Source organism: Centroberyx gerrardi, chromosome 7 (genome assembly GCF_048128805.1).
Source record: "Centroberyx gerrardi isolate f3 chromosome 7, fCenGer3.hap1.cur.20231027, whole genome shotgun sequence".
Taxonomy (NCBI): Eukaryota; Metazoa; Chordata; class Actinopteri; order Beryciformes; family Berycidae; genus Centroberyx; species Centroberyx gerrardi.
In genome coordinates, this window is record NC_136003.1 from 2,641,687 (window position 1) to 2,669,219 (window position 27,533).

At 41.1% G+C, this 27,533-nt stretch overlaps 2 protein-coding genes across 4 annotated transcripts in view; both read right to left on the minus strand.

Moving 5' to 3' along the window:
* trpm4a (transient receptor potential cation channel, subfamily M, member 4a) overlaps positions 1 to 27,533 on the minus strand; it is a 45,297-nt gene that overhangs the window by 13,784 nt on the left and 3,980 nt on the right. Inside the window, exons 2-12 of the mRNA XM_071905197.2 lie at positions 25,191 to 25,252; positions 24,213 to 24,390; positions 12,370 to 12,550; positions 11,281 to 11,450; positions 9,672 to 9,849; positions 4,963 to 5,027; positions 4,110 to 4,349; positions 3,684 to 3,786; positions 3,443 to 3,561; positions 2,426 to 2,734; positions 1,069 to 1,170 (exon numbers count right to left, since the gene is read on the minus strand). Of these exons, the coding sequence (XP_071761298.2) occupies positions 1,069 to 1,170; positions 2,426 to 2,734; positions 3,443 to 3,561; positions 3,684 to 3,786; positions 4,110 to 4,349; positions 4,963 to 5,027; positions 9,672 to 9,849; positions 11,281 to 11,450; positions 12,370 to 12,550; positions 24,213 to 24,390; positions 25,191 to 25,252 (1,707 nt within the window). The remainder of the gene's footprint in view (positions 1 to 1,068; positions 1,171 to 2,425; positions 2,735 to 3,442; positions 3,562 to 3,683; positions 3,787 to 4,109; positions 4,350 to 4,962; positions 5,028 to 9,671; positions 9,850 to 11,280; positions 11,451 to 12,369; positions 12,551 to 24,212; positions 24,391 to 25,190; positions 25,253 to 27,533) is intronic.
* On the minus strand, positions 13,783 to 24,343 carry efcab11 (EF-hand calcium binding domain 11). Of its 3 annotated transcripts, none has more exons than XM_071905198.2 (2): positions 24,213 to 24,343; positions 13,783 to 14,423 (listed from the first exon to the last, which is right to left on the minus strand). In XM_071905198.2, exon 2 carries the CDS (start codon positions 14,419 to 14,421, stop codon positions 13,930 to 13,932), a length of 492 nt encoding a protein of 163 aa, XP_071761299.1. In that variant the 5' UTR covers positions 14,422 to 14,423; positions 24,213 to 24,343; the 3' UTR covers positions 13,783 to 13,929. The 3 variants fall into 3 exon arrangements, with proteins under 3 accessions (XP_071761299.1, XP_071761300.1, XP_078140575.1); XM_071905199.2 differs by lacking the exon at positions 24,213 to 24,343 and adding an exon at positions 15,097 to 15,735; XM_078284449.1 differs by lacking the exon at positions 24,213 to 24,343 and adding an exon at positions 15,064 to 15,082.

Below are 27,533 nucleotides of genomic sequence, written 5' to 3' on the forward strand. Positions count from 1 at the left end.
AAATCCATTGCTTTTAACATTACTATCCGGTGGGAACTATAACTGTATGGAAGATTTTTATGCTTTCCAGCAGGGCCAGCATCTCCATGCACTGCTGTGTCTAAGAGACTGTAGTATTTCATTACGTACTTGTTGAACTGCCATGTCTGAAATGCCTGTGGTAGTAACCTTTATAAACCAGCTGTTGTTTGTTAGACTTTGTTTTAAGTGGGCTTAATCCGATGTTGAGGATGTAACATTAGCGTAGTAGGCCTTACTGGGTATATGTTAATGTTATGTTAGTTGTAACAAGTTGTAGTAGTAAGTAAGTAACCAAGACTTTATTTATATAGCACCTTTCAAAACGAAGGGTTATACAGTGCTTCACAAAAAGAGCAACAGCAATGTAAGAAAATAATAGGACAGTCAGTAGTGAACCATTTATGATGATTTCATAATACTTTATATTAACCATCCTTAATAAATGGTGAATTTATCATTATGTAACAGTAGTTTATTATTCTGTTAACTATCAAATAATTAACAATTATATTTGTCTTTCAACAGTTTGCTAAGGTTTGAATATTTGATTATTAATTAATGTAATAAAAATGATCAGTTTATCATTTATATATTGTACAACTACACTGGCTTTCTGATTATATATTTTTTTGGCATTTCTGCTTTATTAACCAACACAGTTGAGAGAGAGATTTGGGTCTCAGACCCAAATCTGAAAATATTTTTATTGTTAGATATGATTTTGTCCAGAATTCCATGACTATCTGTATTGTAGGTAGAGAGATAACAGTGAAACTATGACCAAAATATTCTATATTATATCTAGTCATTCTTCTACATTCTCTGATTGTATTAACTTCTTGTAAATTAAATAATGAAGTTTAACAATTCATCAATAGTTAGTTAGATTAGTTAGCAACGATTCAAAATTGCATGGACATCAATCTAAAAATAAAGCTACTTTCTCAATTTCTTTCTCTGAAAAGTGACAGTCTTACTGACAGTAAATGTAAATTCCTAAAAGGTTGACTTATTAGTTGTGAGGTTTTCAAAGTGCTGCTCACTGACCTTGAGAGCCCTCCTGGTGCTGGTATTGTGGTCGAGGCCCAGGGGTCCGTAGTAGAAAGGCTGACAAACATCACCCAGTAGGTCCCACAGCAGCCGGGATACCTGCAGCAAGGACAACACATTACTAGGTAGTTCACTTTTATATTGCAATTATGTTTTCATGTATTAGCCTCATATGTGTTCTGAAGCAATATTCGCTGTCTTGTGTTTCTATACTGATGTCATGTGCTTCTGTTTTTCCTACTGGCAGACTGTAAATTCTTTCTATAACACATATACTGAGAACCATATCTGACACCACACCGCCCAACTTCACATTCAAACAAATCTCAGCAGCTCCACTCAAGCTGTTGAGGCTTCAGAGGTTTGCTCAAGGGAACTTTGTCAGTAGTTACTGGGAGGGGCTCATTCTACTCATTCAATTTCACCACCCAGGCTTAACAGCAGGGTATTCTGCTGGATGATAAGAAGGTGGCTATTCAACATTAAAAGCCTCAGAAGCGGCACAATATAGAAAGACAAAAACAACCCTGAGCAGGTGATGAGAAACAACAAGGGAATGTCCCTAAAGGCTGCTTTATAGATCTGCGTGGTAGTGTCGCCATTGCTATGCTGTAGGTGTCTACGGCAGTGCAAGCATTTATATTCTGCATTGGTGATTCTGCATGTAGACCACCGAAACACTAGATGGCATTGTTGCGCTTTGTTAGATCGGAAGTAATAACTACATAAGTAGTAGTGTTTACATTATATATTATATTATTATTTCTCACCACAAATTCAGTGACATCTTGTAATCTTTATAATATGGGGATGATGTGTCCTACAAATGAACACATTTGCAAAGCTCATCAGTTAGTCTCTCTTCGATCTGCTCCATGTTGTTTTGACTATTGGCAGACATCAACCAGATATCCTACAAGTAGGAGGAAATACGAAGTGACCCAAGTGGGCCAGTAACGGTTCTTGCGTTCTTGCATCTGACACAATAAACCAGGATGCTCTAAAGGCCATGAGCAACTCCAATGGCAAGTTCATGGATAGAAGGCTGCTCGACGTGGGTCGGGCAAAAACTACAAAGGAGAGCACATAGACTCAAAACCATATTTGACACCACACACATTTCTTGGGGGGGGGGGGGGGGGTTGTACACTAGTCTTTTCAAGCAGTATGATTGCTTACAGCCACATCGAAATCATTACCATGAAAATCACAATTACTATCATCATCATCCTCAAAATGACCATCTTCACCATCATCATCATCATCCACACTCATGCCCAATGCACACCGTTAAACATACTGGGGACCTCTCATAAACACACCTCATAGGTCTCCTCCTTTTCCTCTTCCTCACCTCATACAAGCTAAGCTCCTTCGCTGAGGCAGGTCCAGTCAGTGGGCTCTGGGGTCTCTTCAGAGGTGCTGAACCGGGCGTGGCTCCATCCACGTTGGGCAGGGATCCAGCCAAGCCCTGCCTCTCGCTTAGGCGCCTCTGGAGTAGACTGTAGGCCAGTGAGCTGTCAGACAGCGAGCGGTACAGGCCCTCCAGGCGCCGGTACGTCAGGTAGTCCAGGATGTTCAGACCATTCTCACAGAAGAGGCGCACGAACTGGGGCTTGTCGTTGATTAGTGCATCTGTCATGGAGTCCTCCAGGTCCTCGTACTGAAACACAATCAACTCAACAGGATTATGTCGCTGAAACATAAAGGAAAAAATGTGTACTGGAAAAGAGAATTGATGAATATTGTTGGCAAAATGAAATGCCCATCTTCAAAGCCTCAGGCCTGGATCGATTTCTGCCATTTTAAAAAAAAATTTAAATCGCCCTAATGGGGGTGCTACAATTAAAGGTTCAAAATGTAAGCCTTTGAAAGGGCATAACTCCCACACCGTATGTCCAATTGACGTGAAATATGCTACAACTAATCTCCCGAGTGTGCTCTACAAATGTGCCAATTGGACCACTAAAGTCCGTCTGGATAGATGTTTTGCTCATTTGCATTTTTTGAAAATCTTTTTTTTCCTTTTCAGTTTTTCACCTATCACCACTTGGTACAAAGTAAGAGGGCCTTAAGATACACTTTGTAACCATTTTCCAGCAAAATCGGATAAACGATATGGCTGCTATAAGCAAATCAAATTTGCAATGGCCAGTCTGGCACAAAACAGGCCATAACTCCAACGTCATTGGTGCAATTAACACAAAACTTGGTGTACATGTTCAAAAGAGGATATCAAGCATGTCTGCAATGGCATTTTCAAATAAATATATAGGGGTCGCCACAAAGACAACAAAACTGTATCTTCTAGTCCTGTTGTTGAAATTGCATTGATAACCATGTATGTAAGGAAAGCCACAGTGTCTCTGACCTTCCACTGTATGTCTCCATTGAAGAGCTCCGTTTTGGCAATGTCCACTCGGTTCCAGGCCACGGCCAGCTTCAGCTCCTCCGTGTACTCACTGGCCTCACTGGACACTCGTTTACTGGCTGAACAGACACACACACACACAGAGGCAAGCCAGATTTATACTGTATATACAGTACTGGACACTGGACAGATTAAGTGGGACAATATTGCCACACGCACACACACACACACACACACTTACCTCTAACCAGGGCTTTGAGGAGAACTGTATCAAAATCATCAGGACCCTCCTGTTCCCCATGGAAGACTGTGATCAGATCTCTGTTCAGGTAAATACTCAGAGCCTGGAGAGAGAGAGAGAGAGAGAGAGAGAGAGAGAGAGAGAGAGAGAGAGAGAGAGAGAGAGAGAGAGAGAGAGAGAGAGAGAGGAACGAAGCAAAGAGAAAGAAAGCCACAAACAAGATTTGAGCACAAATATCTTGAAAATGCACCTTTCTTGTTATAATGACCTTTTCCCAGCCCCTAAATCATAAACACACACAAACCACATGGACACTGGACAGATAAACAGGGACAATATTGGTCAGTACTACATGCATATGCAGAAAGACACACACACACGCATACATATAGACACACATACACACACATATGCCGTCTGACTCACCCTGTCCACCAGTTTCTCGAGCTCAGCTTCAGCCGGGAAGTGTCTCCGGACCTTGTCGCGGGCCCTGTCACGGAGCTCCACGCTGGGCCCCTCAGTAGCCTCCCCTTCCGCTGGAGGAGAGGTAGGACTGAGGGGAACAGAGGGAAGATCACGCAGCATCTCACTGATGAGGTCTGCGGCTGGACCAGAACCAGCCAGAACCAGCCAGGGTGTGGCTTTCCTCAGAGAGACATCTAATCTCTGAGACAGAGAGTAGATATAGACAAAGAGAGTGAGAGAGGGATTATGATTTCTCCTTTTCTGTTATTATTATTTAATCACGTTTACTGTTTTATTTTTTTCAATCTGTGAGAGTTTGTGTTAAATTCTTTTCACTTAGAAAATCAACAAAATATACAATTTGCCCAGGGGTGCCCAACCTTTTGCATACCTCTGTAAATTTATCAGTGAACTTTAGAGTAGATGGAGTAGCATCCAACAACATGTCCAAACATGTTTTGTTTCTGTACAAAATCACATTGTTATTCTCAGTTTTTAGACTGCTACCGATATTTTATGGTCAGATTTGGATATATCCCAAAAAATAAACAATGCTGATAGTCCTCTTTCTTCAAACATTAGTTTCTATACAACCACAAACACAATTCATATATGTTATTACTGTTTAATGACAGCATTATTGTAGAAATGGGGGTGCTGTCATTTAATACTGACTCTACTATGGCTGCCCCCTTATACAATTACTTGGCTGTCGATTTTTTTTAGCTGATCACACATTTTTGGTCCGTTTATTTGTAGTATTTGGCAAAATCCATCATATGACTACTTTTGATCGTCCTGACAATGTCCTCACCTCCAGCATGTTGGCTTCTCCTGAGATGAGCATGCACAACACTGGGATTTCAATACTGCCACTACCTGTTGGCCCAAGACAAGAAGTTAGAAGGAAAACACATATTCCCCAATAAGCTTTCAATTTGCTGAATCCAAAGACCTATTTGGCTAAAATAATTCTGTTGATTGTTGAAGGAGCTATGCCCATACAGAATTACGGTGCACACTTTCATCTCTGTAATGCATTCCCTCTTGAAAATCTCAAACATGATTCACTCAGTGAACTTCCAGAAGCAGGCCCACACTGAGAAGGCCTTGGAGATGGAAGGGGGAACAATGAGGATCATGTGGAGCCAGCATGACCCTTCCATGAGGAAGAGTGGCCTCTATATTAATACATGACCTGCCCTCTTCCTTTGGAAATGTCCTTTCCTGCAAGATGATCAGTGATGAAACGTGTTATGTCAGTCTTTGGCTATGTTCGGTCGATACCTTCAGCGCACCAGATTAGGCTATCCAGAAGTTACCCAGCATCCTGCTGGATGATAAGGTGTTTATTCAACGCTACAAGCCTCCAAAGCAGCAAGATGCGGAAAGCTAGAAGATTATAACAGATGCTACAACATCAGGCTGATCTACCTGAGGGGGAGGAGGGCTTGTGGCATTATTGAAGTTGAAAGGGCCCATGGGGTCTAATCAGGCACTAAATCGGATGAAAAGGGGAATGCTAGAACTCTGATATTTAGACTGTTGGGATATGCAGACAGGAAAGCAATTATGGATGAGTACAGGAAGGCTGGCTCTGAAATTACTCATGGTAATAACAAGCGCAGGCTGTTTGCTGATTATTCAGCAGAAGAGAAAAAACAAGAGAAAAGCATTCTCCTTTGTGTTGTAAAAGGAGTACAGACCTTCCCGATTTACCCAGCCAAAGCTAGAGTGACACACAGGAAGGAAAACTTCCTCTTCGAAACACCAGATGAAGCCCATAAGTTTTTGGATGAGCTATGTTGAGCCTATCAACAATCAATAAATGAGCTTACACTAATGGCCCCCAACCCCCCAACCCTCAACCGCTCACCTACTTCTTGTATTTCAACCCTACTGCAGGCTAGCGGCATGCAGATTCTGCTGTATTTGGACAATTGGCTCATCTGCTCCCCATCCCGGGAGTGTGCCATCGAAGACGCAGCAGCCCTCCTTGGCCATGTGACTCAGCTGGGCCTCACAGTCAAGTTCAACAAGAGTGTCTTGAATATTACCTAAAGTACTTGTGGCTTCTCAAACCTTCAGGGCAGTTGTTGTTTTTATGTTGCCATGAGCTCTACAAGTATAAACTTAGCCACTAGAGGGCAGACAACAAGTACTTGAGAGCATCAGGGCACACATGCCTGTGCAGTGGATCATCATGCACTCGGTTTAAATGTACTATGCAGTGTGGTTAGTATAGATAGTGCTCATTGTTTGGATTCACACAAATAGACTTTCAAATGAACACAAAAGTATCATAGCACCTTGCACTACTCATGCTCCATCTATGCCTTTATTTCATAGAGCTACTTTCAAACCAGTATATTGAAGACTGTCCTGTCATCTTTGTGTGCAAAAATATGATAATCGTTTCACACAGTAGTCTACCCAATCATTTAATGGACTGCAGTAGGATGAGAGGTCAAAAGCATCAACAAATAAAAGCCAGCTTTTCATAGGTGATCACAAATTCCGCATTAAGACTCTAAGGCAGGGGTGGCCAACCCGCGGCTCGCGAGCCACATGCGGCTCTTTGCTCGTTCTTATGCGGCTCTTCAATTCACATCAAATTGTCTGTGTGTGTGTGTGTATGAGTTTTTAACACACTGTTACAGGCCATGCTTATGTATACCACTGCTTCAGTGTGAGAGCCAACCACTTCAAACCAATCATATACCTTGGAAATGAAAAAAACATGCCAGCGAACCAATCACCTTGGAAATGGAAAAAAAACAACTTTGCGGTGATTTTGCTGTTGAGCGTTCCGACATTTTCTTTTAAGGCAAGTTCGCTCTAAAAATGGCAGGGAAATGTAAAAGTAAGTGCAAATATGATGACGAACACAGGACGTTTTTAGAAGAGTGGGAGAGTTTATATTTTTTTGTTGAACGTAATGGCAAGCCATTCTGCCTGATATGCCAGACGTCATTAGCACATTTCAAGGCTTCAAATCTACAGCACCATTTCAGCTCACTCCATGCTAACATTGACCAGGAATTCCCGAAAGGTACTGAACTTCGCAAGCACAAATTAAACACCTTGAAAACTCAGGCAGAAAAACAGACTCAGTTGTTCCGAAAATTTGCCAAGCATTCGGAGACAGTAACGCTTGCATCATATGAAGTGGCGTGGAACATTGCCCGTGCTAAAAAGCCATACAATGAAGGCGAGTTTGTAAAAAAATGCCTCAGTGATGTTGTTGAAATCTTGTCTCCAGAAAATGACAAACTGAAACGAATGGTATCAGGCGTCCAACTGTCACGCCACACTGTTGAACACAGAATATCGGACATAAACAATGCCACTGAATCACAATTACATTCTGATCTTCAAAAATGCGAGTATTTCAGTGTCTCATTGGATGAGTCTTGTGATATACAAGACAAGCCTCAGTTGGCAATATTTGCACGGCCCATTTCAGAAGATTGTGTAATAAAAGAAGAACTCCTTGATATCGTACCATTAAAGGACAGAACCCGTGGCATCGATGTGAAAGAAACAATGACAGATGTGTTTGTGAAAGCAAATCTGCCATTACAAAACTAACGGCAATAGCCACGGATGGAGCGCCATCTATGGTCGGATCTGTGAACGGGCTTGTGGGGCTCTGTAAAGCTGACAACACATTTCCCGAGTTTTGGACTTTCCACTGCATCATTCATCGGGAGCAATTGGTGTCTAAAAAGCTGAATTTAGACCACGTCATGAAGCCCGTGATGGAAATCGTCAATTATATTCGCACACATGCTCTTAACCACAGACAATTCAAAAATCTCATTGCTGAACTTGACCAAGGGCTTCCCGGAGACCTGCCGCTCCATTGTACTGTGAGGTGGCTTTCTAAAGGTAAAGTGCTTTCTCACTTCTTTGATCTTTTGGACACTGTGAAACTGTACAAGGAATATCCTGAGCTCTCAGACCCCCAGTGGATTTTGGATTTGGCCTTTTTGGTAGACATGCTGTGTCATCTGGACAGACTGAACCTGGATCTACAGGGGAAGTTAAAAATGCTGCCTGACCTGGTGCAAAGTGTATTCGCGTTTGTCAACAAACTCAAGCTGTTTAAGACACATCTTCAAAAGGGAGAATTAGCGCATTTTCCCTCTCTGCCAAAAGCAAGCGGACAAGCAACCGCCCTGAAAATGGAAACAGCCCGATATGCAACACTGCTTGAAAACCTTCAGGAAAGTTTTGCGGCCCGATTCCATGATCTACAGCTGAAAAGGCCACAGATTACTTTCCTCATTGACCCTTTTACTGCGGAGACGGACTGTTTAAAAGCCCCGCTAGTCACAGACGGAGCAACGTCTCAGATGGAGATGATTGAACTTTCTGAGGATGACAGACTGAAATCTGTTCTGAGGGAAGGGACCCTTGAGTTCTGGAAAACTGTGCCAATGGAAAAATATCCCAATGTCAAACGGGCTGCGCTCAAGCTACTCTCAATGTTTGGGTCAACGTACGTTTGTGAGTCTGTGTTTTCTACCCTGAAACACGTGAAATCAAAGCATCGATCTGTTCTTACTGACACACATGTGAAAGAACTGCTTCGAGTGGCCACAACTGAATACAAGCCAGATTTAAAGAGGATTGTTGAAGGCAAGGAATGCCAGAAGTCCCACTGAGTCAAAAGCAGCAACATGCATGGTAAGATAAAAACTTTTGTCACATGAAAATATTCTGTTATTGGAAGGTATTGTAAATTGTGTGTGTGTGTGTGTGTGTGTGTGTGTGTGTGTGTGTGTGTGTGTGTGTGTGTGTGTGTGTGTGTGTTTGTGAGGGTAGGTGTGCTTGTGTATGTGTGTGGGTGGGTAAGATAAAAGATGTTCTGTCTTTACAAGGTATTGTAAATTGTTAGATTTTCATTCTGTGTGTGTGTGAGAGAGGGAGTGCGTTTGTGTGCCTGTGTGTATATACACGATGTGGCTCTTTGCAGTACCACAGCAATTTTTTTGGCTCTTAGTCTCTGACTGGTTGGCCACCCCTGCTCTAAGGAATGTAACGTAAGGAATGGTTTGTGCCATGGATTGTGTCCATGGACACTGTCATTGCACCCCAGGAGAAATCAAAAGCATAAAAACACATATCATTTGTCTAATCTGGTGCGTTGAAGGTATCGACCGAACATAGCCAAGACTGACATAACAGTCTGTCAGAGCTCTGGCAGTCAGTGGGTAATGAATTGAGATAAACCCATCAGCATTGCCTCAGTGGAAGCATTACCTCAGTGAGGCAGTATGAAAGTGAGGACATGGACAAACGTTGTGTCGTGTCCCATTAGATGAACACATGGAACATGGCAGAGTGCGAAAGAGCAAATCTGTCCATTTATGCCCAAATTCTCTTTTGAATAATGTTTTTTTTTATTTTTGAATTGCTGATGTGTGTGCGCGTGAGCATATGTGCAAGCGCGTGTTCATTCACACATGTGCATGTTAACATATTTGTGTATAAGTGTGCATACTCTGTATGTCTCACCCCAGATGCCAGTGCGCTGATGGGAAATGTAGTCCTCCAGGTTGGCACGAAAGGCTGTCTCCCCTCCCCGCCGGCCTACACTCCCATCGTCCACCAGGAGGAAAGCCTGGTAATTGTTATCCAGGCAACAGGAGTCACGCGACGTGTTCTGGACATAATAACGGGCTGGGAAACTCCCCTGAGAACAAGCAGCAGTGTGAAAGAAATAGGAGAAGAGTGAACAAAAGGCAGAGACACTGTCACTGACAATGAGGGAGTGGTAGGATTGCAATCATAGGCGTAGGGGATCACAAACTGAGGTGAAAAAGCAATGGAAAGCAAACGTGGGGTGTGTATGTGTGTGTGTGTGTGTGTGTGTGTGTGTGTGTGTGTGTGACAAGATATCAAGTCAAGAAAGGGAAGGTTTCACAGGTATTTTGTGTTCAAAACGTGTCTATCTCTCACTTCCATTCACCTCTCCATCCCCTCTGTCTCAATCAATCAATCAATCAATCAATCAATCAATCTTTATTGTTCCACAGGGAGAACATTTGTAATGCCACCCACTCACAGTAGTAAAATATGTCACATACACCACATTACAGTAGCTAGCATAGGCACAAACATACATTAAAATACAGGCTACAAACTCTAAGGTCACATCAGAGTTGATGATTACAATTATATATGAAATATATATATATATATAAACTGTGCAAAGTGCTGAAGTAGAGTTAAATACAGTGCTAAAGAGTATCAGGTTTACACCCAGCTGTCCATATTTAGTAATACGGCTACTTCTGTAATAACCCCCATGCCTAGTAATATCTTTACTGTTGTTGAGTAATACATGTTAACTGATGTACATTAAAGAGTCAGTGTAGGATGACAAACATCGTATCTGCTTTTGAAATAGCGTGCTAAATGAACCTCAGGTCTGCTATTGAATTATCACTAAAATAAATAAGATTAGATGTTTAGTAAAATAAGTAAAAAATAATCAAATTTTCAACCCCTGGTGTCAGTTATTGTGCAGCCATGCAGCATACAGGAGGCTCTGCTTTCTGTAAACTTGAGTTTACTCTCTGTAAACCTCTGTAAACTTAAAATGATGTTGTGATTGAGAAGTGAGTATGCATTACGTTAAGCCACTGTTACTATTTACGTGGCTTGTACTGAAGAGGCCATAAAATGTGCATAAATGTGCATGTAATAATAGCATTTTGGAGCATTTTGTTTTCAAAAAGGAAAAAGACAGGCACACACTTTCTCAATTGTGTTATGTTTATTGATTGTGATCAGGGTGTGTGCCTTAAGATGAGACACTGGTGGTCAATACACATCACACAATTAAGAGAAGAGTGTGCAGCTATCTTTTTCCATTTTCAAAAATGTGCATATGTCATGCATGCATGCATGTATGTATATCTCTGTACACATATAAAAGCTAATGATATATGATATAGGACAGACACCTATGTTGCTAGAAGAATATAGTGTATGGATTCAGCTAATATTATATACATTAACAGATGAATAATAAGTAATAAACAAAAACAATAAATATCAGTGTTATCGGTGATAGGTAGCTGTGATACAAGCTAATGGTGGACCCTGTATAGTGGACTACCTGTGCATTGACAAGCTGCTGCCGGTTGTGGACCAGGCCCCAGGGTGCAAACCCCAGGGCGATGACTTTCTTCTGGGAGAGAGACGGGGCTGCAGCGCCATGGTCCCTAACCGCCTCACCCACACAGCGGCCAACGCCCTCCCTCAGACCCCCGGTCAAGATCCAGGCCCCTGGGCAGGCGGAGGGAGAAAAAAACAAGGTGGAAGTAGTAGTGGTAGTGAGAGGTATGCAGAAAGAAAGGGAGAGGAACTTGTTTGTAACATGAGCAGTGTAACACAAAACGGTTTAAACACAAGACACATAAAGATACAGGAAGTTTACATCCACAAGACAAGCTTATAAACATTTTTTCAGCACATATACATGCAAGCTTTCATTAAACTGTAATACAATACACAAACATAAGCAGACACAGTTGTTGACTGGAGGCTCAAATATCATTACAGCAGTCTCTGCAGAGTGACACAGAAGTTAAACAAGTGCAAAACAAGATCAGCCACTTTTTTCAATACGCATTGCCATACTTATCCTTTAATTCTAGGATCTAACAATGATGCTTCTACTGGGGCTCATTATTTCCCCAGGAATAGTCAACTGATCTCCATACTTTTTTCCAACAGTGGCCTGCTTCAAATTCATACAGTTACACAGATTCAGGGGGCTGTCCAGTACAACCAGTCTTCTACTGGTGGCCACTGAGTAGCTCCACTGGAGCAGCTGGGAGTTCAGTGCCTTGACACCTCAACATTAGTTATTAAGGGGGGAGAGCATTTCTTATTGACTTTCCCCCCACACAGGTTTTCCCAGCCCAAGATTCAAACCAGCCACATACTGGCCACAAGTCCACTTCTCTAACCTCTAGGCTACCGCCGCCCTCATTCAGTTCCACTTTGTCCCTGTTGAAATAATGATGAAATATGCTGAGCTGAGAAGCTACAGCATAGACCAAACTACAGGCTAAATGTTTTCAAAATGTAGTATTGTCAAATTTACAGTTGGACTTGTTTTGGCATCATATGAACAAAGCTTTTCACACAACGTTGCGCCATATTCCATTCTGAATGATTGCTGTTAACTGTGGTGGCTCACCTGTACTCTGCGCAGCCCTAACCAGCCCATTTCTCAGCACGTCCCTCACCCAGGTCTTGACCTTCTCACGGCCTTCGCCCCCCACCACCGACACCACCAAGTTGGGTGAGGGCAGACCCCAGTGGGCCGTCATCAGGGTGTAGACGATCTGAGGCGGTGTGTCGCACGACAGCCTCAGGAACTGGACAGGGCAAAGAGAGAATGGCTAAGGATAACTAGGACTTAACTTTGCATTAGTCATTGCAACTAGAAACATAGTAATTTAATCCAATTTATTTTAACTGTGATTCAGGCAAAGATGTGATGTATCATGAAATCTTAGATTTTGTTCAGTTTGGTATGATGCAATTCTGTTGATTTTAATACTTTTTAAAATAGTGTGACTTTTGAAACTGATTTAGCAAGAAATAATTGACTATATGCGATTAAAACCTGGTGGGACAGTAAATACTGATTGACTTATTGACTGTCTGATTCAATTGTGATATTAATAAGTGCTTATGAATTACACTTTACTATATTGATACATTTGAATGCACTGATATCTGATATTTTTATAGCCTTGTGATATTTTACATTTACTACCTCTGGTGCCTTACTGTTAGTACAGTTTTTGGTCTATGTGCAGTGGGATGAATTATAAGATATCATAGGCATATTAAGGAGGATATGACACCAATCAGTAGGCTGCATGCATTATGTTGGTGTCTGTCAGTGGTCAATTCTTAACCTTGCCTGAAAACCACTGCCAAATGTATCATTTCAATGTCATAGGATTATAATGCTTGAATGAAAAGTTGTAACAGTCAATCAATCTTTATTTATATAGCACCTTAAGTGCAAGGCAACACATTTCTTAGGTGATAAAAAGTAGTTTACATAGTTAGGACCTCTTTTACAGCAGAATACAGCACACTTCGATGCACTATTGCACTTAACCAATAGATGCCTGTATCCTAAAGGGATAATACAAGAGAATTCCTCATTACATAAACATTAATTATCCATTAAAAATAACAGCTTTGATGTGATTCATGATTTTTTATCCCTTTTGTCCATGGTTTACAGAGTTATTAATGAATTATTAATGGAAAGTTCCTGTCTCTCTGAATTTTACATTAAATTAGAAGGTAAGAAGTCAAACACTACGGGGTGTTTAAGGAGGTTTTGATGGGGTCTCCTCAATTAATAACTCATTTTGTGGGGATTTCGCATGAATTAAGGGATGAATTAATGTAAATGTAAGGGTATTTTAAGGGATTACTGGCCCTTATTTGATGGCCTAATTTATTTTTTGTGTGACCTAATTCCATTGAGATTAAAGATGGGGTAGGCAATTTTTTTTAGAACCATTTTGGCAATATTTGGTGAAATTCCCTTACATCCCGACAGCTATCAATAAATCAAATGCTCTGAGAAAAACATCCAGACTTTTTAATACATATTATCAAATCTAACTCAAGAGAATAATCACAAGAGACAATCAGTCACTAAAAGAAACTGATAATACCATATTCAACTAATACAAGCTCCAACAATGAATCAAATGTTCCAGGTGAGTCAGCAATTGGCCCATCCACAGCTGATTACAGCATCAAAGTCTTTGAAGCTAACATGGCCGTCTGAGTCCTTATCGGTGTGCCGGAAAGCCTCCACAGCGGTCCTTTCAGGCAGACGAGGAGCCGCCCTGCTGAAGGCCGCCTGGAAGTCCTCCAGTGTGAGGAAGCCCCGGTGGCGCACGTCAAAGGCATTGAACATCTGCCTGGTCTTCAGGTGAGAGTTCTCCTGCGACAGCTTCCCCACCATAAGAGTCACAAACCTCTCCAGACAGATTCCCGTCGACTGGGGGCGCCGTTCTTGCCCTACGAGTAGGTCAGTTTCCAACTTGGATGGTTTGTAACCGAACAGCATCACCATGGCCATCTTCAGATCCTCCCTACTCAGGTAGCCATCACTATCCACGTCACAGAGGGTGAAGATCGTCTTCATCCTGTTCCTGTCAGCGTCAGTGATTTCTCTTGCATGTCGGCACAGTCTGGTGAGAGAAGACATCCCTGTGGAGAATTTTCAAGAAGACGCAGGTGATGAGGTGGTGTGTTTTGGGGTTGCTTCTGGATTCAAAACTTCATAAACTCAGCTTGAGTTGGAGTGAAATCCAAGACACTAAAATCTAGGCTGACTTCGCTCTGCAAAGACAGGAATAACATTATTACACAAGCTATTACCAATACTTTTGTGCTACTAAAGTAATTTCTTTACTTTAAATGTATACATTGCAATCAATGACTTTTCCTGTGATAAAATAATCTCTTTTATTAAATGCCCTCCTGTTCTCGGCGCTGTGTAAAACTCATCTATGGTTAGCACTGAGCCAGGATATTTGACCCTCCACAGCTGCCATTGTGCAATCACTATAGCAATGCTTCAAACAGGATTAAGAATGAGGAAGTTGCTGGTTAGCTTGCTCAGCTAACAGCAACCAGATATCTAACTTGACATAATATCCACATAACTATTGCTACATTTACATCTTCTGAAATACAATATACTTGCATAGTCAGCTCTTGGGCCTAGTCAAGTGTTTGAGAAACAAAGGTGCCCTTACTGGTTGATAGCTAACAAGCTTGTGTTAGCTAACTACCACAGCGCTACGCTACATCTGATATGTAGAAAAGTACACAAATAAAATCCTACACAATCTGGTAGTAACAATGTACAAGCACTTACTGGGCCTTGAAAGACTTCAAACATTAAACAGGTTGTCTTACGGAAACTTCCAGCTATCTGGACATCACCTTTGTGCAGGCTGGAAAACCTGGCATGGATCTGGATTCTGTTTACAAATGGGGCTCATTCATAAAACTGCGGTAACGGTATAGCTCATGCACTCCTACTGCTGCAATGTTAGCCATGATAAACCGAATCATATCATATGGAAACTGGCTTTTATAACAATCAGAGCAGTAATTAATAATTGCGAAGCTAGTGTGTGAGTCATATTTATTAAACATTTTTACCAGTTTCCAATGATAATTAATGTCCCGGGACATAATGTAACTTTATCTATTGGATTTGTAATAATTTACATATATTTTCATTAGTTAGAGAAAACACCCCTATGTCACGCTAAACCTGCCGGTAAGTTTTATGAATAAGCCCCTAAGACCTTATGGAAAGTTCCACAAATGATCCTTAAATGATATAATAATGTTAAGGTCCTCTCACCATACTGACTACATGAAGTGCAGCCTAAATTGGAATGTAAATCTAAATCAAATGACTCACCAGCTATCTTATCTTATCTTATCTTATCTTATCTTAAGGTTATCACACTCCCCAATTCAATAGATGGGGCAGTTCAATGGGATCACGAGGTGACATAAAAAATAGTCATTTAGTTATGAGCATGGCACTGAGCCAAGATTACTAATACTTTAATCAAGCAGCTGCTGTCGTAATTTTGATTGCCAAAGTGTGTGTGTGTGTGTGTAGGTGTGTGTGTGTGTGTGTTAAATTTGTAACACACACACACACTGATGGGTTAAGCTTTTCCATGCCACAGCTTTGCAACGTGAAGCAGAGTAAAGGGAGTCAGAGAGAAGGGTACAGTAAATATAATGTGATATGTTATTATGACTTTTTTTCCCCTTCTCTTGGGAGGCAGGGAACTGAGGGGGGTATGGGAGGGTTTATGGCTGCAAATAAGAGTGGGGAGGAGGGTGGGCTCCAGGTGAACTGTTCAATTTTATTGAGTAAGATGTACATGCTGACACATAATAAAAAATGTGAATTACACTCTTCCGTATTATGGCCAAATTAGTTACTCTTTCATGGAACTTACGAGGCCTTAACACTGACCTGAAGATTGCCAGCTCTCTTGATATTATAAGCAGAAAAGGGGCAGATATTGCGATGCTTCAGGAAACACATGTTATGGAAAAAGATATATATAAAATTAAGAATAATAACTATAGAGTTGTTGCCTCATCATCTGCTAATAATAAAGCTAAAGGAGTTATCATACTCATGCGCAATAGCTTAAAGTTCCACATTGTTGATAAAGGGAACGACCAAGATGGGAGAATCGCCTATCTGAAAGGAAATTTTGTTGGTGAGAAGATTGCACTTATTACTTGTTATGCACCTAACTCCTACGAACCTGTTTTTTTTTTACTTCTTATCAAGAATTATTACCAAAATGACTGGTTATCAAATAATCTTAGGGGGTGATATGAATGCTGTACTTGATCCATTGTTAGACAGATCCACATGCACCCAATCTACTTCTTCTGCCAATTCCGCTTTAAAGAGACTGATATCCAATTTCTCATTGGTCGACATCTGGAGACTCCAGCACCATGCAAGGAGAGAATATACCTTTTTTTCTGCAAGACACCAAACATTCTCAAGGATAGATTACATTTTTGTCTCCTCTGGAATGGTTCCTTCTGTACAGAAAGCTGAAATTCATTATATGTCTATGTCAGATCATCATGCAAATTTGTGCAGGTTCGTCTTTCCCAATGTTCCAACAAGGGCCAGTAGATGGCGATTTAATCTGACATTGCTGCAGAACAAACAGTATAGTGACCAATTTAAAGCTGGCTTTCACGAATTTATTTTACTTAATAAGAATTCAGTCAAGGATATTCGCTTCTTGTGGAGTGCAGCTAAGGGATATATTCGTAATAAATCGATAGCATTTTCATCTGGTCTAAATAAGACACAACTCAAAACTATTTCTGACTTGGAGACCATTCAATCAGCTTTAATTAAGCAACAGCAAAATCAATTTGATTCAGATAGACAAAAAACATTATCTAACATTGAAACAGAGTTAAATGCGTTAAATCTAAAACGAGGTGAATTTCTAGTGCATAGAGCGAGACAATCCTGTTACTTAGATGGCAGCAGTCCAAGTTTTTTATTGGCAAGTAAAATTCGGATGAACGAACGATTAGCTGATATTCCAATTATTATGAACAATGAGGGAGTCCTACTTAATGACCCACACTTAATTAATCTTGAATTTCAGCACTTTTATAAGATCTTGTACACGTCTGAATTGGACACATCAACAAAAGAATTGGAAAGCTTTTTTGTAGGTTTGAAGCTACCTAAACTTACAGTCAATGACACTAATTTTTTGGACTCTCCTATAACACTACAAGAACTATATGACTCTTTGAAACTCATGAAACAAGGGAAATCTCCAGGATGGGATGGTCTCCCTCCGGAATTTTACTTGCAGTTTTGGGCTGACCTCGGTCCAATACTATTAGAAATGATACACACAGCTATCGATCAAGGGGGTTTCCATAGGGACGTAAATACTGCCATTATTTCATTGTTACATAAGAAAGGGAAAGACCCTATTTTATGTTCCAGTCACAGACCTATATCACTTATAAATACAGATATCAAATTATATGCTAAGGTCCTAGCCTGTCGACTTGAGACAGTTCTGCCAGTATTAGTACATCCTGACCAAACAGGCTTTGTGAAACATAGGCTATCATCTGACAATATCCGCCGCCTCCTTCATATTATTCATGGAGCATCCAATTTGCAGTCACCATGTGCTGTGATGTCAGTCGATGCTGAAAAAGCATTCGATAGGCTCGAATGGCCTTATCTTTGGTATACAATGCATAATATGGGATTTGGTGATAAATTCATGAATATGTTAAAAATATTATATCACAACCCAACAGCAATGGTTTTAACAGGAAATCAGTGCTCTCCACAGTTTCCTATTGCACGCGGTACAAGGCTGGGGTTGTCCTGCCTCAGCATTACTATTTGCGATTTCCCTTGAGCCGTTGGCTCAAAAAATTAGAATATCTGAGGCAGCTAAACCAATAACAATTAACAATACACACCACAAAATATCTTTATACGCCGATGATTTATTATGTTATATGGACCAAGTACCTACAACACTCCCAGTTGTTCTTGACATATTTACGAAATTTAGTGCAATATCTGGTTATAAGATCAACTTGACTAAGTCCTTATTACTACCTTTGAATGCAGCAATGACAGATCTGGACGGAAACACAGAAATTCCTGTTGTACAAAATTTTAGATACCTGGGAATAGATATATATCCATCTCTAGATAGACTTATAAACCAAAACTACAAAAGTATGTATAAGTCTATAAAGGCTGATATTGATAAGTGGGCCAATTTAACTGTATCATTAGCTGAACGCATTTCAATAGTGAAAATGAATATTCTGCCAAGAGTAAATTTTTTCGCTAGTATGCTACCACTGCCACCTCCTCTTGGATTTTGGGACAAACTTCAAGGTCGTGTCTCAAAATATATCTGGAAAGGATTGTTCCCTAGAATTAGAACAACTATATTACAGCATGACAGAATGTCTGGGGGTCTAAATGTCCCAAATTTTGAATTGTATTACTATGCCTTCATGCTTCGCCCTTTAAAGAACTGGTTTAATGATAACTCAAAGGTGCCGTGGATAGAGGTTGAAAAGCAAATAGTGTCACCTTTTTCACTTAAAGACGTATTGTTCTCTGCCTTGTCTGACCATTATTGTTTCGAACATTTTGGCCCGATTGTTGCTCATTCTATTTATATATGGAACTGTGTAGAAAAACTGGGCGCTTGGAGATTGGATTGGCACCTTGATACTCCAATATTCAGGAATAACCATTTGAATATTGGGGGGAAACCAATCTACTTCCCACAGTGGCAAAATCAAGGGATTTATACTCTACCAGACATTATGAATGACGAAGGACTAAGGTCCTTCCAAGATCTGAAACATGATTTCAATTTGCCTGGGTCATCCTTTTTTTTTTATCTGCAGTTACGCACTGCTATGCGCACATATGGCGTGCCATGGAATCAGCCTCTCAAAATGCACCCAATGGTGGAAATGATGAGAACTCTCCATCCAGGTGTGGGTTTTGTGTCATATGTGTACAAAAAGATGCAACACAACACTCAAGGTTATATGGGAATTGTTAAAGTTTGGAATACCGATTTGAAAAATGATGGCTTGACAATAGATTGGAAAAGAGTATGGAGGAACATTTCATTAACATCTCGCAATTACAATAATCAGTTGCTGCACTATAAAATGATTCATAGATTCTATCTATCGCCTAGAAAGTGTTGCCAACTACAGATAACCCCCAGCCCTATTTGCTCGCTATGTTCACAAAGGTCGATTGGCACCTACATCCATATGTTTTGGGAATGTTCAGGTGTAAGATCATTTTGGGTACAGATTGCACAGGTCTTATCAGATATTATTGGCACTGAAATACCATGTTTGCCTAATGTTATATTGTTGAATGACGACTCCTCCCTCAATATATTAGGCAAACAAAAAAAAATTTTCTTTTGTGGTCTTACAGCAGCAAAAAAGATTTTAGTAATGAGATGGAAACCACCGCACGTCCTTAAATTAGATCAGTGGATGTCTCTATTTTATAGTATACTTGTTTTAGAATCATCAATAGCAAGTGTAAATGGTGCAAAAAGGGAAACAGTTGAAGCACTTACAGATGCAGCCGAATTAGTCAAACGGCATATATAATACTAGTGGGGTGTAAAGTATATTATACTGTATTGTATTGCATGTATGTATGCATGCGTATGTATGTGTATGTATATGCGTACATGTGTACTGTATATGCTTGTATGTGGGCTGTATATGTATATGTATATACGTGTGCAGTGCGTGTGGGTGTGCGTGTATGTGTATATGTGTGTGTATATGAAACACTTTGCACTATTATACCCCCCTTCATTACTTTTTTTGTTTTTTTTTGTTGTTTGTTTGTTTGTTTCTCTTTAATATTTATTTATTTATTTTGCCTTTATTACTGTTGTGCTTTACCGCGTTTCTGTCAATGGGTAATACCTGGGACGATCTTGGTGTGTTTCCGATGTCTATTCCCATGGACTATGTATTGTAGTTGTGCATTTGCTACTTGGTTGACCCAGCCTAATTATGTGGGTGTTTTCGCTGGCGTACTGCGGATGTTTTGTGGATAGTAGGTCAAGCAATGTTGTACTATTGATGGCTTGACACACACATGCACGGAACTTGTACATCTAAATTTATTTGTTTGTTTTTTGTTTTTGTTTTGAAGAGGCCTGAGAGGGGGAATGGGGAAGGGGAATGCTAGCGGCCCAAGTCATGTATATGAATCAATAAAAAATTGGTCATAAAAAAAAAAATAATAATAATAATAATAATTTGTAACACGAAAGGCTGCGTGCTGATGAAGCATGCCACCACTAAGCCATAAGCCAAAATGCATCAGACTGTGTGTGTGTATGTGTGTGTGTGTGTGTGTGTGTGTGTGTGTGTTTGTAATGTAAATATTATTTAAATTGGTATAAATGGGCAAACTTGATCTAAAGGCTGTCAAACAAGGCAAATGCAAGGTGACGCATTTGCATTTACAGCAGTAGGCTGTAAAGGAAGACAAGACTAAAAACTTTAATCCATTTGGTTTAATTTAGACTACTTCCTTTCGTTACAGCTCATTTGTGTGCAAAAACTGGCTAGACTATGCAAAAAGTTGCCTGGATAAAAACATCTGTTTGGCATGTAGCCTATTTTATTAGTAGGCTATGTTTGATTTTTTTTTTTTAAGCTGGAGCTGTGAAAAGCTAGCCTGGTAAGACCATCCTGATCACGTGACCTCACATTCTGTTTCGCTCCACGGATCAGTCTGGACTTCCAGCCGCCCACATCGATTTCAGTGGGCGGGAGTACTTGCCTTGACAGACAAACTCCTTCAGCCAATCAGCGAATCCAAATTCAAATCCAGTCGGAAGAACGGCGAAAACATCTTTTCCGCCGAGAAACTCCGCTAGTGCATACTCTTGTTCTTGTTTAATTGTTGCTATTGAGTCTATTTCTGCAATAACTGCACTTATGGCTGTGTTTACTCTAATAACGTTAACGTTACCGCTCGTTGCTTCGGGAGACGCCATTACTGTTTTGCCAGTGGTGGCCTGTATTTCACGTCATCAACTACGACGCAGTCCCTGATTGGCCCGGTTACGTCATCAACTACGACGCAGTCCCTGATTGGCCCGGTTACATTGTAATTTCAAGAAATCGATGTGGGCGGCTTGAAGTCCAGACTGATCCGTGGAGCGAAACAGAATGTGAGGTCACGTGATCAGGATGGTCTTACCAGGCTAGTGAAAAGCTACCCATGTCAATGAATCCTGTGTGTTATTGCCAACAAATAAGGAGTTGTAATAAGTTGTATTGTTAGCGTTCACAGGGAGGCTGAATTGAGATGGAACCAGAAAGATATACTGGTTCTGACAGACAAGAGCAGGTATGGAAGATACCCTGCCTTGATTTGATTTGATTTGATTTATTAGACAAAACCATGCACATTTTTCAGAAATTGTCAAGGATAACACAATAAAGCTGGTAAGCTTATTTCCATTGTGGTCCTTGATGGAAGGGGTAAATGGAATTATAGGAACAATAACGGGCAAAAAGACAAAATTGTCAGCCCAATACATTAGACTATAAGATACATACAGCCCAACATATTCTAGAAAACTATACATTACGTTCCAGTTCATAATACAACAGAAAAATCAAATAGCCAGAAGAGATTATCCTGCCCTACTTTTTACCGCAGTTTTAAATCTACTCCAGACACACCTACTAAATCTACTCCAGACACACCTACTAAATCTACTCCAGACACACCTCCACACCTACTTTGTTCCAAGGAAACAGCAGCAAAATATAAAAGGTTGTCTTGCCAGCAAGAGAATTACATTTGTAAAAGGCAAGTCTGTCGAGTTCCCCCTGGTGGCACAAAAGTGAACATCCCTCACCTGGATAAAATAATTAGCAAGGTACAGTATCTGGGCACTTCTCCCCGAACAATCTTCTGTATAATGCACAGTTTAATCTGGTCCACCCTGTCCTGTACCTTGAGCCAATCGACACACTCGAAATGAGAAGAATCCAAATGAGTTAACACAGGAAGCTTCAGTACAATTCTGACAAGCTTGTTCTGTGATGACTTATTTTTGATTGACTTCTGTGTGCTATCAAACCAAGAGCAGCAGGCATAATCAAAATGACACAGGATTCGAGTCCCTGCCAGCGTTTTTAATGCTTGAACGTCTACAAATTTAGCGATTCTGGCCAAAAAACGAATCCTATGGCTAAACTTTTTAACTACCTTTAAACCCATGTCTTCTCCAGATAAATGATTATCCATTATTCATCCTAGGTAATTAACTGTGGATTTCTCTGCTAAGGTGGCATCACCAACCATGACTCTAAAACCTGTAGACTTCTTTAATTTACCTCTGGAACCAAATAGAACAGCATCTGTTTTACCAAGATGAAGAGATAGCTTGTTTTCACTTAGCCAATTTCTGCAAAGCATCTAAAAAGCATGGACCTGTAAAGTCACTCACTCACTCACGGGTAGCCTATCTGACCACTAGTGGCCGTTAGGAGGCATGGCAATGTGTACAGACGACACACTGAACCAGGATCCTTCACATGCCTCCTCTCTGCAATACTGCTGAACTGTGTAGGCTGCTTAGCATCTATGACATTAGGCTCGTTTGAGATGACTTCCTGCTTGCCTGGATAGACAAGAATAGCCGAGTGCAGTCAGGCGAGGAGTCAACGAGCCGAACACTGCTCTACATCATTTTTGTTTAACGGTGATTGGTAAACAACTTAAAAAATGCATTACCGCCACCCACACTCACTGCTCAAACAACCCAGACATTTGGTCTTCATTTCATTGTGGGTGTGTGATACAACTGTGATGAGTCAGTGAGCAATCAGCTCGAGGCATTTCCCATCATCCTTGGAGCTGTGCAGTCGGTGGAGAGCAGCTGCAGCGCCTCACTCCAAAAACTGCACCCGCCTCGGTCCCACGAGATTCCCGTGGCTTGTGCAGTCGGGTCTGCGGAGCAAGTCGGACAACTTTTCTAACCATCATGCAACGGACCAAGCAAGGCGCTGGTCAAAACTGCGCAGGACTTGCTCATCTCAAACGAGCCTACTGTGTCCTTGTCAGGGGCGTGTCTAGGGGGTGGTGGCCTGAAATCTGATTGGTCACCCCAGGCACCACCCCAAAATCCTGAGTTATGATTGGCTGATGGCCATGTTAGAGGTGGGACCATCAAGCCAGTGCATTTTTTTTTCACAAAACTGCACTCATGTGCTCCAAGAAACAGGCCAAGGGGAGCAAAGAGAAGACCAAATTAGGGATCTTTTGTGAAAAAAAAACTGTCTGACCAAACTGAATGGCAAAGATAAATGCAGCACGCACCTGAAGATACAAACCAAGAGGGAATGTTAGTAGCCTACATTTTTTTATATGCATACAGTAGACAGTGATGCCTGATAAATCTGGTTGTTTTCAACCTGGGCCTTGTACGGAAGAGGATTAGGGCCACATGTGAAAAATGTATTTGAGTTCTGAGATTAATCTCAGAATTCTGAAAAAAAAAATTTGAATTCTGAGTTTAAAGTCAGAATTCTGGGTTCAAAGTTGAACTTCTGAGTTTAAAGTCAGAATTCTGACATGAAAGTCAGAAACCTGAGAAAAAAGTCAGGAATCTGACTTTATTCTAAGAATTCTGAGACCTGCCTACATCCTTCCTAAATGCCACGCTCAGTGCTTGAGTCTGTGCCCCACCTCAGCCCCCCAGTCAAAATGGCCTGGACACGCCACTGGTCCTTGTTAGTCTTGGATAGGTTTGGTAGTTTTTGTTTGGTGACCGAAGGACCCCGTCTGCCAATCTTGTGCATCTATGGCTACGTGTGTGTGTGTTGGGCCATGCCACCCACATGGCTGTGCCTGCGTCCAGCGCCGGCGAACTCCAGCTCTCCGAAGGCGTCGGTGGGAGACTCTGAGGAGTGCTGGCTGCTGTCCCACTGGCTGACAATGGCTGCTCCAAAATAGTCCCCTGTCGCCACAGAGCCATGCATCTCCCGCACACCACCACACTGACACAACGCTCCATTACTGACAGACCATAGACAAACCAACAGACAAACACACAAACAGAGCAATTATGTAACCCACACCCTATGGTAAAGGGTCCAAATTCTGTACATTCTCTACTCTGAAATGAAGACTTAAAGTCACAATGAAATGAAGAATGCTTTTTTTCACCTTGTTAGCTGGTTCTCTATATCATAACGTACACCTATTTAACAATAAATGTAAAAAAAGAAAAGTACAAATTGTTAATTTGTAGTATTATATCAAAATCCCATTGCTTTTACTTTCTGGAAAATTGCGTACTTTAGTGGTTACCTCATGACGTACTAGTAGGTGTACATATTACCGCACCCCCCTCCCCCTTTACATAAAAGAATGCAATTTCACAACTTTCAAAGTGACACGAATGGAAACATGGTACGGTGATGCTGTTATGGGTGTTCGCCCCCCAAATAAATGTGTTTCGTTTTCCCAAGATATCATGGTTGCATTCCAGTGGCTGGAATTTACTCTTTTGGAAGAATATGGAATTTGTGACAGCTCAAGATTATGCACAAAGCATTTCACAGTGGATTGCTTCCCCAACTTCACAGAGTATGCAATGCTTTCTCTCTCCATGTTTGTTATGGTCCAACCCCCCTACTTTTGAACAATCCCTCCCTGCATTATGTCCCACCCCAACATCCTGTACTAACTGGAAATACATGAAATGACAGAAGACACCATCACAATGCAGTTTCCTTGTGACTTTCACTTCATGAATCAAGCATTTTTGCATTTCAGCTGTACTGATGGTTAAAGGATCAAGGAGGAGGGCTTACCTGAAACAGTCTTCTACAAAAGTGGTGCACACTCGCTTCTTGATGATCTTGGGGATCCAGCTCTGTGAGCAGGAAGAGTGGCACAATGTTAGCACGGTAAGCAGCAATGCATTTAGAGACATGTCTATCTTTGTGCTCAGTTGATTTGCCCTGCATATACAGAGAGCTACAGCTAGGGAAGAAACAAGTCCTTAGTGTCTGAGGAAATCTAGGCTCCCATGCTTTTCTCTGGAGAACCTAATTCAGAGGCAATTCAGAGTAGGAATTCTAGATCAGCTCCATGTATAAAAAGTATGTACCATACACAGTACAGTCTACAAGCTACAACAATATTCCTAGTTAGTTCCACTTTATAACCAGGCTGCAGTGGGCGCTGCAAACCAATGGAGGACAGTTGCAGGGTTCAGAGGTGGTAACTAGTAATTTTCCCAGTAATATTTTTTTAGACCAACTACTTAATTGCAAAAGAATTTTAAAATTGTGAATTTTGGGACTATACATTTGTTTTAACATGTCGGTCATGTGAATGGGTTAGCCAACAGTAAAGTTTAAGGAATAGTTTGGTATTTTGAACCCTGGGCCTACACCGGCTTAGAAGGTAGTGCGTCTTTGAGGAAAAAAAAGTTCCTATCCAAATAGAACACAACTATTGATAGAAAGCTCGGTTTTTAAAAATGTTTCAAGATAACATACTGACGCCGGTATGATTATGCTGTGAGCGTTGTGTTTTGCAAAACAACGTTTATCATAGTTTTCAAAGACTGTCGCGTATGCCCCTAGGTTTCTATTGCAGTAAAGTGGGAGGGGGCCGCCCGGTGTTACCGGACGGGCAGAGCATGTGGCTAGCGAAGTTATGGTTTCTACTAATAGGGATCATGACGGAAAACGTGTTATTTGGGCCCAGGGTTCAAAATACCAAACTATTCCTTTAAGGTTAGGGTTAAGCAGCTATAACAATTTTGTCAATGTTAGGGTCAGATGTTGGCCATGGTTAAAGCTGCAATAAGCGATTTTCCAACCACTAGAGCAGGCATCACTAACTGGCGGACTCCGGGCCGGATCCAGACCCAGTGACAGTTCTGTCCGGACCGCGACCCATTTCTGATCAATTAATGAGAATTAATAAGATTGACGGAACGTTTTTTTCCATGGGCACAGCTATAGACCTTAGGCGCAGCTACTTCATCTCATACGGTCCCCTCAGTGGAGCTTGGAGGTCACAGACAAATCACATGCGTCTACTTCACTGAACTCAGCCAATCAAAGCGATTGTTTATGGTGCATCGCTAGGGAAACGCACAGAGAGCGAGAGAGAGACGAAAGCTACACAGAGAGAGATGACAGCATGTCTTGCTCCAAAATAAGAAAAGTAAGATATTGTTATTTCACTCACTAAGAAAGGTAGAGAGGTGAAGAAGAAAATATGGAAAAAGAAAGAGAACAAGTACAGATCCTGTACAGGCCCACAGCGCGTGTGTTGAATAGCAGCAGCTGCGGCCACACTGATCCGTCGGAAAACGGACAGAATTAACGGATTGGCAGGAATACAGTAGCCTAGCTTCGCTCATAACAGTGCTACTTCATAGAAACAAGTTAAATTCACTTAAACACATTGTTTTATCACTCACATTTGGTTGAAAATAGTAAAGATTGTCTAGTTTCTTCTTTCTCTACATCTTCACAACACAACCTGTCAGCTCCGCGGCTCAGATTAAACTGTCTGTGCTTGTCATTTGATTGTGCATTTGTTTAATGTGGCCCGGCTTCCCGGTTGAGTGGAGTTTTCCATTTTTAAGCACTGTGATTGCCCCGAAGGTCCAAACACCGCCCAGCCGGAAAACTTTGGTCATAAAATGAACCAAGCCACTAGTTTCAGCTCCTAAAACAGGTACAACCACCGGTACTGCTCTGTATTTACTTTTTCAGAACCGGAACGCGCGTTGCGTCATCAGATTCACTCCCAGAATGGCGTACCGGTGTGTTCCAGCCCAATGACCCCCTGGATATAGCCTAGATTTGTTTCCTCTGTCAAGAGACTCGGGGCCATCTCTTAGTCAGAGACGCCCTCTAGAGGCCATCTCACGAAGCGACATCTCACTAAGCGTTACCTGACTGACTGACTGACCTGAATTTGAATGTGATACTTTTAATTATGTTTAAGCTACTGATTTGTTTTCCACGCATGTTCAATGTGTGTGCATGGGAAAAGTTCTTGAAATTAATCAATAAATGTTGTTGAAATTATATTGAAATGTACATAGTATTTGACAGAAAGTCATACAACAACTATATATATAGGCCTCCAAATCATAGCACAAGTTAGACATTATGATACTTCAGACC